The sequence below is a fragment of the Dipteris shenzhenensis genome, chromosome 22 (assembly GCF_047967505.1).
Source record: "Dipteris shenzhenensis isolate YYH24624 ecotype China chromosome 22, Dip_SZ_1.0, whole genome shotgun sequence".
Taxonomy (NCBI): domain Eukaryota; kingdom Viridiplantae; phylum Streptophyta; class Polypodiopsida; order Gleicheniales; family Dipteridaceae; genus Dipteris; species Dipteris shenzhenensis.
Genome location: NC_141617.1, coordinates 30,872,016 through 30,882,687, shown reverse-complemented (window position 1 = coordinate 30,882,687; position 10,672 = coordinate 30,872,016). Strand labels below are relative to the sequence as shown.

General features: G+C 41.9%; 1 protein-coding gene across 1 annotated transcript; it reads right to left on the bottom strand.

Annotated features, from left to right (window-relative positions):
- Positions 1–6,600: 6,600 nt before the first annotated feature.
- On the bottom strand, positions 6,601–10,396 carry LOC147887992 (pentatricopeptide repeat-containing protein At1g03540-like). The gene has a single exon (XM_087393270.1). It carries the CDS (start codon positions 10,394–10,396, stop codon positions 7,511–7,513), a length of 2,886 nt encoding a protein of 961 aa, XP_087249396.1. The 3' UTR covers positions 6,601–7,510.
- Between the last annotated feature and the right edge of the window lie 276 nt (positions 10,397–10,672).

The window sequence follows — 10,672 nt, the reverse complement described above, 5'->3', positions numbered from 1 at the left end:
AATTACCATAGGAGTTGTCTAGCTTAGCAGATGCCTCAAGATTGAGGTTACTAGATGGCAAGTGTGGCACAAGTAGTGTGCTTAGTACAAGGTGTGTGCTTAAATGGCATTGTGTGTGCTACATGTCATGTGGTAGTGTTCACTATGCCATGTGGACTAAACTGAGATGGACTTATCTACTAGGTGGCAAATGTGCCATGACTTTATTGGGAACCCGGGATGCCACATATCTTACATGATCATCCTATCCTACCACATGTAGATGAGGAGAGATGGAACAACTAGAGATCACACATCAAGCAAAGAAAAGGTTAACCATTATAAATAAAGGCAAGACTCAACAAGATAAGACCAACAAAGGCCTACCGAGCAACAAAGGGTAGCCACTTTCTTCCTTGCTAGTTATTATTGGCATATGATCAATCATTTGTAATCAAAAGGGTTGTTGGTTTAAGGTGCTTCATCTTGAGTTTCTAGGCTAAATCCTTGCATATAATGTCTATTTTTGATCCATCATAAAGAATGACAGTCTGACTATTGTATGCTTGATTCTTACCAAGATACCTAGCACTTCATCATTGATCAAAGGGGTCTCAATAAAGGTATGCTAGCAAGACTATCTTCCTAGGACTGCATTGCTCCTTGAAAAACTACTTATAGTAGGTTGTTATTTTCAACAACTATCCTATGCTGATTGTAATCTTTAGCTCTCTATTTTAATCCTAGGCAATTTGAGCAACTTTACCTTCTTGTATTGTTACCTCAATCTCCTTTTGTTCTTTGCCGATACTGGGTGACATTCTTACATTGACCTTGCCACAATACTCTTAATTACTTGGCATGGATGATTCTCGTTGTTGTGTGAGCTCCAACTCGGCCTTGCTTGATAGCCACTTGAGATCCGTTCTAGCATATCTTCTATCAGGGATTTGCCTTGAGCTCTTTCATGATGCTATGCGACATCAAGGTCCACTTAACAATGCTCATTATTACCATATAGAGGTTTCATATGCTTGATCCACATCTTTCATTTGGATTTCACATGATCACCCTTGTAAAGAAACACTTCACCTTTGTCATCCCATGTCCATTCCATCTCAATACCAGCCTCACTTCTATTGCAATATTCATTCTCTTATTTCAGTACCAACTTTCTTTATCAATGTGCTAAGCTTAACTTAAGCATTAAAATACTTAATGTCCCTGTGCTTTGTTACACAAGTTCTTCTTGGGTGTTGGTTTCCCTCTGATGCAAGCTCAACAAGGTCTTTTTGAGCTCGATATCCTTGGCTCATGGCGAGGTATTGACATTCGCCTCTCTGTCACTTCCAAGGAGATTGTTTTGGTCATTGAATTAAGAGTGCCTTTCTTGAGTATAATGGTTTGGTGTAGCAGATCCTCATGCATACTTGCAGGATAGCAGATCCTCATGCATCCTTGCAGGATTATGAGTCCTTGTGGGATTCACTATCTCCATTGATCAAAGATCCAATTTTGACCCACTGACCAGCTAATGCACATGGTCCTCATTTTGAGCACAAATTCTTGAACATACTCATCCTTCTTCTACTTTAGGTTGTCAAACTGAGACTTGACATTTTCCTCATCGACCTCCTCCTTATTTTGTCCTCAAAAAAGCATCCTTAGTTAACAATTTCTAACATAGCTTACCAGGTTTTGATTGAACAATTGATGGACCAACGTACACAAGACGCAAGGGAAATAACTCAAATATTTTTCCTTGGCATTACATCCATTAACCCAATTAATTCTATAGAAACTTCAAAGCTAGATGAAAGGATGTTCATATTCCAAGCCAAGGTTGTGAAGGACGTGTAATTGTGGAGTTCACATCTCAACACCAGAGGGTGGGAGGATTCTCACCTCGCACCAATATTTCCCTTACTCGTCCCCTACTTTTTTGTGTTCTTGGGAGCTGACTTCTTGAGCTTTGGCTTGACCTTTGGCTCACAACCTTAGGCCTCCTCTTGCCGTCAAACGCTCAGGTCAACTGAAAGTGCATCTGAACCATTACATCAAGCCCCTTTCATAAATTGTAATTTAAGGGCCAATTGAGAGCCATGGTAAATGTCACACAACCATCTCCATCAAACGTGTAATGTAATGTGTCTACTGGTTATGGCAGCCTCCCTAAGCATTTAATGGCCAAAAAGTTGCTAGAGTCTACCTTTCACCTCGGGTAAAAATGACTCACGGCATCTATCATTGCGGGCCATTGGAGGGTGTCCTCAATTGGATTCCCTACTCCTTGGGGACCTAAGCAATGACCATCCAAGTTAGCATTATATTCTTCCTCTGTGAAGGTTGTCGCTCAAACATAGGACCTCCTATACCATTTATGGTCACTATTAGTACCAAACTGAATATTTGGCCCTAGGCTGATTGTCACCATCAACCTTGTGGTTGACCTTGATTGGCCGAGAAGCCACAAGCCAATTCATCAACTTCATCATGGTCCCTCATCCACCCTGCATTGGTTTTCACATAACAATTGCCGGCACTACCTCTGATAGCAACAATGTTCACGCGGTTAGGAATTCAACTGACGATGCTACTTCTGATAGCAACAATGTTCACAAAAAATATTTTTAGAAAAGATTCAAAAACCTCCCAGCTCATGAAATTCAAAGATAGAATTTCATACATTTAGAGTTGTTCACACAATTTATAACTATATTTGCAAAAAAAAGAGTTCCAATTGGTTTTTCTTCAAGTCAAAATCAAAATTCTTATGTTCACCTGACACTAAACCTGGGTTATTTTTTCTTGAAGTCAAAATCAAAATTCTGAGTTTTTTGTGAAGAGTGGTAGATTAGGTTTTTAGCACTACCCTGCAGGCAGTGCTCTCCTTAAACTTTTTTTCAAAAGTGTCCCTCCAATACTTTTGTCACACATTGTTGCCACCTTATTACTCACCTTGCTGCCAAGTGTCAACTCTCTCGTTCTTGGCCATGCGTTCTCTATTTCGATGCAATGTTTGTTTTGATTTCTTGCTCTAATGTTCTTCATTCACTAAGGGCAGTGCTCACAAGTACTTGTACTTGCTTGTTAGCATTGCCTTCTAGGAAGCATTATATATGTCTCACACCGTTTCTTGCCTTTTTTTATTTTTTTATTTTTTAAAAACTAGCATGCCGAGTTTATTGGATAGTCCATAAAGAAACCTATACAAATTTTGGTCACAGAGTGGGCAACAAACCTAGGCCCACACAAATATGTTATTACAACGTTGACAGGTAACTCCCGATATCCTTTAGCTTAGTATTTCCCTCCTTCATGGCCATTATTGAAGCCATGTCGATCAGGTTGTGCGAGGTTACTGCCAGAATGTGCGCTTCATTTGATCCTGACACCCGGTCTCGTGAGAAGACTAGTAAATTCCAAGGCTTACAGCAGCTCTAATACAATGTTCACAAAAAACCTGCAAACTATATACAATGAACCTGTAACATTTTCATTTTCACCTATAAAAAATATTCTCTGAAATTTGTAAAATCTGCAAATTTTTAGGCAATTTAGTTATATTTTAGCTTTAAAATCAATAAATTCTCAAGAAAAACCTTCAAAATTTGAAACTCCAAGTTTTGTGATTTGTTGAGAAAAATGTTTTCTGTGAACACTACTCTAATATAAGGCCAGCCGAAAACCAAGGTAGAAGGAATTCCTCAAGCAAAATAGCCCTTCAACCAGCTGCCCCAAAACTTGACATCAAGCCCACCGCCCTAATGCCCTTACCCACAATCCGCCACACGCATCTAACCACAAGACACGACCACATTAGATTTTCTGGACTTCCACTGCTACCCCACAAAAGGGACATAGAGGGCCGATGTTAGCCCATTTGGTATTCTTCAATTTCAGCCCAGTGAGATTTCCTAAAATTCCAGAACGATGCAATATATGTACTTATTGCAGATAAAATATGTCGAACAATCAGAATCCGGGCATTCCACCCAAGTTGCATTCCACTCCAGTTTCTTAATTTCTGTCTGATCTTTTCTTTCATCCAAATAAATCTCTGCCTCACCGAGAGATTCATACCCAATGGAGCCCCGAGGTAACGAACAATTACCCCTTTGTTGACCCATTGAATCGCATAGCCAGATAGGCATTCCGGAATGACCACATTCCGGGATTTAAGGCATATGTTTTCGACCAGTTACAAAGTGACCCAGAAGCATGACAGAAATCTTGAATGATACTCAGGAGTTGGCGTAGACTATCTTCTTTAGCCAATGAGATAATCATACTGTCATCTGCAAGGAGACGCAATTGGCCCCCAAAAGGAAGATTAATCCCCTCAACCTTTCCTGCAGTGATAGCTCCTTTTACCTTGTGATCAAGTATTGCAGAGGCATTAGCAAACACAGCTGCAACCATTTTGAGAAAATGCGCACCATAATCCAACCCTCCGTATAAAATCCCACTAGATTCTGTCATATGCCTTATCCCAAGGAATGTACAACTCTGCTTTGTGGCCAGCTAAGATATTTTAAAATATATCTCTCGACTTAATGAAGCTAGTCTGACAATCTATGAGCGTATTTCCCTAATTCTTAAAGCTAACGCCTTGGCAATAATTTTGTATGACATTTAACATGCGCCAATCTCCAACGACTAGTCTCAATTACCAACAATTTTTCGGATTAACAATTACAATTAACAACAATTGCCACGCCATCACAATTACCAACATTTTTTTGGAGATTGCATTTGGCAGCATAGTAATCATCAGTTACTTCAACATCTACGTTCTGCCATTGTTGTCGAGTGTTTTCCTTCCTATGGGAGCAGTGCTGAAATTTGAAGGCTTGGGTAAGCATTCATTTGGAAGGCCTCATACGATGAATGGCGTTCCATGGAGAAACCCAAATCAAAATTGGCTTTCAAATGTAGCCCTAAAATAAAATTAGACTTCATGATTTTGTTTTGAAGTTTTCATGGCCTTTAAGGCATTCAATTCACTCTAGGCAACTAGAAAAAAATGATTCATTAAAAAAAAAAGGAAGAAACGCCGGATATATTAAGCAAGTTGGTCATGCCCAAGGGAAGGACGAGTACATCACAATTTTTCTTCTCTAGAACTTTGGCGTTTTACATGTGTTGTGACTATTGGCGATCCACTTGAGTTGTTCCGAACGACACAGCGACAAACACAAAAATTGGAACGGCTCGGGCGAGCTCATAACATCCAAAACAGGACTGAGCAGTGAGGAGTTGTGGTGAAATTTACCAGCTTGGTGCCTATAGTCTCCCCGCCTCCCAAGAGAAATCACACACACAATATATATAATACATATTTAAAAATTTTGAAGGTTGGTCTCCATAGAAGGCCTTCTTTTGTAATTTGCTCCCTGCAATTGGCATTCTATACCTGAAGGCTAAAAATTTAGAGTTTCTTTTGCAAACTAAAATTTTTCCTCTACTTTGTATGAAAGCTTGGAGAGCTTTGATGCCTGATGAAGCCTTCAAATTTCGGAGCAAAGGACAACACTGGCTGCTTCCAAACCCTTCAGTCCAGTTTGAGAGAAGGCCAAGGACAGATGATTGCACAGTGCACTTCCGACTACCGTCTCTCTTGCTCCTGTGAGTGGCGAGGGCAGGAGACAGCGAAGCTTGAGCAAGCTAGGGGTGCTAAGAGGCATGAGTAATTTTTTTCAATTGCTTAGGTTAATGGCATCGTCTATTTCATGAGATTTGAAGTTGGCTATGGGGACATAATTACTAATGGCTACTACGACTTTAAAAATCCACAACTAACAAATTGCAAATTGATCCTAATTGTATGATGCCTCTTCGCCTTCCAAGAAAATGAACTCGCCTATGCCCTTCGCCCTCTAGCCTCCTACGTAGTATCCTACCAGCCTCTACCCTTCGTGCTCCCAACAACTCGTAGCACTATGCCTTTCGTGAGGCTCTCGATGCCCTCCCGCTCCATTTGTGGTTTTGGTTGTTTTATGTAGATCCAGCAATTACCCTTTTGCAACACAAGCCCAGACTGCTATTGCTCAAGTTTCTATCGCCAAATAATGGCTGCATCAAACAAACCATCGTGAAAAAAAAGCAGCAGCAGCTGCAGTTCAAAGCACCGCCATAGCCACTGCAGCTTCTCCTCCTCCTCCTCCTCCTCCCGCTACCAGATTCTATGTGACTTTGGTGAAACTCTTAGCTTGGTGCCTTCGGTAGTGATACAATGGACGTGATGCCTAGATGACACTATTGGTGGTAGAATTGGGCCTTCCACTCTATCCATCCTGAATCGTTTATGGGATGTATGAAACTAGATGCAGGAGGCGTACCCATACGAGCTTGCTGAGCTTTCATCTCTCTTGGAACTTTATTGAGGGCAGCAACAACGCTGGGCAGGAACAACGCTGAGAAGGTTTTAAGGGAGAGACGATGGCGTGGTGAAGGTTCGAGAATTAGCTCGAAAGTCGATGGCAGTGGAGAAGGCTTCTTTACCCCACTCATACTCCCCCTCCTAAGGTAATAGGAGAATTTTATTTTTGGGAACGTTAGGGTCCCCTATTTGCAATCCCAAGAACTAGTAGACATCTCTTCTAGAGCTTTTGTCCCGCTAGTGTCACCGTGAGCGAGTTGTTTTTCTATTCACCGATGGGGGCTCCAGAGAATGCTCAGATGATCGTTGCCTGGTGGTGAGAGCAAATGTGCGACATGAAACAACCTGGATTACTCGGTGAAGTCTTGGCAGGCAAAGCAATGCTCTTCTCAAGGCTTAATACACAATTTACATCAATATGTTTCTCTTGCCGAGTTGTCTTGATCTATGCTCGAGTGCTTCAGTAGGGAGATCTTATGGCCATGGATTATTTCTATTGATGCTTTCGCAGGAAAAAGCAATGCTTTTGCAGAGATAGGAATTTCACATAGACAACTTAAGCACACGTTCAAGTTATTTGAGGAGCCATGTGAATGGTAATCATTCTTAAATTGCTGCAATTCTGTTGATTTGCTCTGATATTGGACACTTGTAAGTGAACAGTAAGCGGGCTAAAGTGTAGCTTGCATGTGATCCGCTAGTCAACTAGCATGTACGTGACAAGCTAGCCCCCAACTAAGGCCACATAATGTACTTGAAACATTGTCTCTTCTCCGAGAGGAAAGCCCTTGATCACGTCAAGCATGCTTCCACTTGTTTGATATCAGTGTAAAATGGCTAGAGCTGACTTGAAGGCAAAACTTGCTATCCACAAGTCATGAGAGCAATCGTATGCCAAAGCAAAGGACCTTGGTAAAGGGGTTATTTTGCGTGATGAGTTCAATACCACTAACCAATTCAAGCCCTCATTCAGGGCCTATATGTTGCATCCGAGCTATGCAGCTACAGATGTACATGACAGTATGATTAACTCATCTCACCAAGCTTATCTCACAAGTAATCCCTTGACAACCACTCAAAAGCAAGCACTGTATCTGTAAACAAGGAATTACAGAGCGTTGCACTGTAGTGACAGCTAAGTGTTAATAATCACCTGTCAATTGTAGCACACAGATTGGACAGCATCAGATGTGGTGTAGGATTCTTTGGATCCAATTTCAAACACTGATTTGCAGCACGTATTCCTCTTTCAAGGTCACCATGAAGTCTGCATGCACCTAGTAAGGTCAACCATGCCATCGCAGTCTCTTTGAATTTTGTGCTTTTGATCAAGTTCTCTGCCTCATTCAAGTGTCCTGCATGTCCAAGAAGATCAACCATGCGAACAAAATGGTGTAGACTTTGTTTTATGCCATATTCTTTCGTCATTGAAGTAAATATCTTCCAGCCAACGTCAACAAATCCTCTATGTCTACATGCAGTAAGAACACAGACGAAAGTGACCTCATCTGGCTTGATGCACCTATGTTGCATCTCATGAAAGAGATCCAAAGCCTCCTTGGCCTGTCCATTCTGAGAAAATGCTGAAATCATGGCATTCCAAGAGAATATATTTGATGAGTTTAATCTATCAAACACAACCTTTGCATCACACAGACTACCACACTTGCCATACATATTGACAAGGGCAGTTCCAACCACCACATCTTGCTCATACCCAATGTGAGCAATTGCAGCATGGATCTCCAGCCCCTCTTTAATAGACGCCAGGCTAGCAGATGCATCAAGCAAACATACAAATGTGGTCATGTCAGGTTTAACCCCTTCAAGTTGCATATTGTGGAACAGGTCTAAAACCTTTCTGCCATGCCCATTCTGAGTATACGCCGCTATCATGGCATTCCAACAGACAACATTCTGATGAGCCATTCTGTGAAATACATCTACTGCACTGCGGAGATTTCCACATTTCCCATACATATTAACTAGGGACGTGCCCACCACCACGTCTTGCTCATATCCTAGACCAACAGCAGAAGCATAGACCTCTTGGCCCTCTTTCAGGGCTGCCAAAGTGGCACATGCATCAAGAAGACAGACTAAAGTGGTTTTGTCTGGCTTGATGCCTTCAAGCTGCATCTGATAAAAACAGTTGAGAGCCTCCTTGCAATGTCCATTCTGGGAAAATGCTGAAATCATGGCATTCCAAGAGATGACATTCCAATGTGGCATTCTGCCAAATACTGCACTGGCATCGTACAAGCTTCCACACTTACCATACATGTTGATAAGGGCCGTTCCCACAATTACATTTGCCTCACACCCACCACTGACAACGATAGCAACATAGACCTTCTGCCCCTCTTCTATGGAAGCTAGGCTGGCACAAGCATCAAGTGCACAAACAAAAGTGACATCATCTGGCTTGACGTCTTCGAACTGCATCTGGCAAACAAGGCCCAGAGCCTCCTGGTCAAGCCCATTTTGAATCAACGCTGAAATCATGGCATTCCAGGATGCAACATCATGATGCTGCATTCCTGCAAACACTCTCCTAGCATTGCACAAACTCAAACACTTGCCATACATATGAACAAGGGTATTTCCCACTGTAACATCTTGCTCATAGCCATTGTCAACAATAGCAGTATGGATCTCTTTGCCCTGTTCTAAGACTGCGAGGCTAGCACATGCATCAAGGACACAAATGAAGGAGATCTTGGTTGGCTTAATTCCTTCAAGCTGCATTTGATGAAAGAGTTCCAGAGCATCCTCATAATGACAACAGTGAGAAACGGCAGAAATCAGGGCATTCCAAGTAACAACATTCCGTTCAGTGAGTTTGCCAAAGATATACTTTGCATCTTGCAGACTCCCACACCTGCCAAAGACATTGATAAGGGCAGTACCCACAACCACATCTTGCTCATAACCAAGGTCAACAATAACACTGTACATGTCTCGTCCCTCAAGAAGAGCTTCAAGATGAGCGCATGCATCCAGAGCACAAACAAACGTGACATTGTTTGGCTTGATGCCTTCAAGCTGCATCTCAATAAAAAGATCAAGAGCCTTCACGCCATGGCCATTCTGGGCAAATGCTGCAACCATGGCATTCCAAACAATAACATCTCGCTTAGATATTCTCTTAAACACACTGACTGAGTTGTGCAGACTCCCACACTTACTATACATATTCACTAGGGAAGTCCCTATGACCATGTCTTGCTCATATCCGTTGTCAACAATTATAGCATGGATCAATTGCCCCTCTTCTAGCGCAGCCAGGCTAGCACATGCATCAAGAGCACCTATAAAGGTTACCTTATCTGGTGTAACATATTGGTTTTCCCAATGCATTTCAGTAAAGAGATCCAAAGCCCTCTTGCTTTGCCCATTCTTCGCAAAGGCTGTAATCATGGAATTCCAAGAGACCACATCTCGACGCGGCATTCTGCCAAAGACACTCCACGCATGTTCCAAATTGCCATTTTGGGCATATGCTTTAATTAGTATATTCCATGAAAATAAATTGGGCTTAGAAAGTTTGTCAAAAACAGATTGGGCATATCCCATGCTCCCGCAGTTTCCATACATGTCAACGAGACAATTCCCGAGAAAAGTGCTGCGATCGTATCCATTTCTGCTAATGTAAGCATGCAATCGTCTTCCATCAGATAGGGCTTTGGTTTTACTGCAACGCTTCAATAGAGAGGCTAAATAAGGGAAGTCCCCTCGCTCAACTACCAGCTGATCCAAGCCCAGCCTTCCACGGAAGTTTACAGATGTGCAATTTTTTATATCGGGGTCCGAAAGAGCTTTCTCTTGTTTCCCATCGTATTGCTCTACTGATGAGCATTCTCCCGGCTCTGGAAGCTGAGCAAGTTGCTCAGGCTCTACATTTGCTACGTCTGTGAAGTTCAAAGGAGATGTCGATTTCCGGTCATCATACTCAGGAAAGACTCCCAGCAATTCATTTCTGCGAATGCCCAATAAAATTCCTGTCCTGTCAAGAACAGGAGAGAGCCTCCGCATAACAGAGAAGGCGCATAGATTACACTGGAGAACAAGAAACTCGAACTCGCACTTCACGATATCTATATGAACGGCATATTAACATATAGTCAGTCATATTATTTACGAAATCCTACAAAAACTCCAATTCTTCTCATTTATTTATTTTTTATTTATTTTTCCATGAAAAAGACGTCGAAGCTCAAAGCCGAAATACATCATTGCGGAACCCCCCTGAAATAAGCTAGAAAGAAACCAAGGTTGAGGTTGAAAGTGCCACCTCAACCCTGTTGTAGT

Coding starts and splice junctions, on each gene's coding strand:
- LOC147887992 (XM_087393270.1), bottom strand. CDS start 10,396: ATGCGGAGGCTCTCTCCTGTTCTTGACAGGACAGGAATTTTATTGGGC.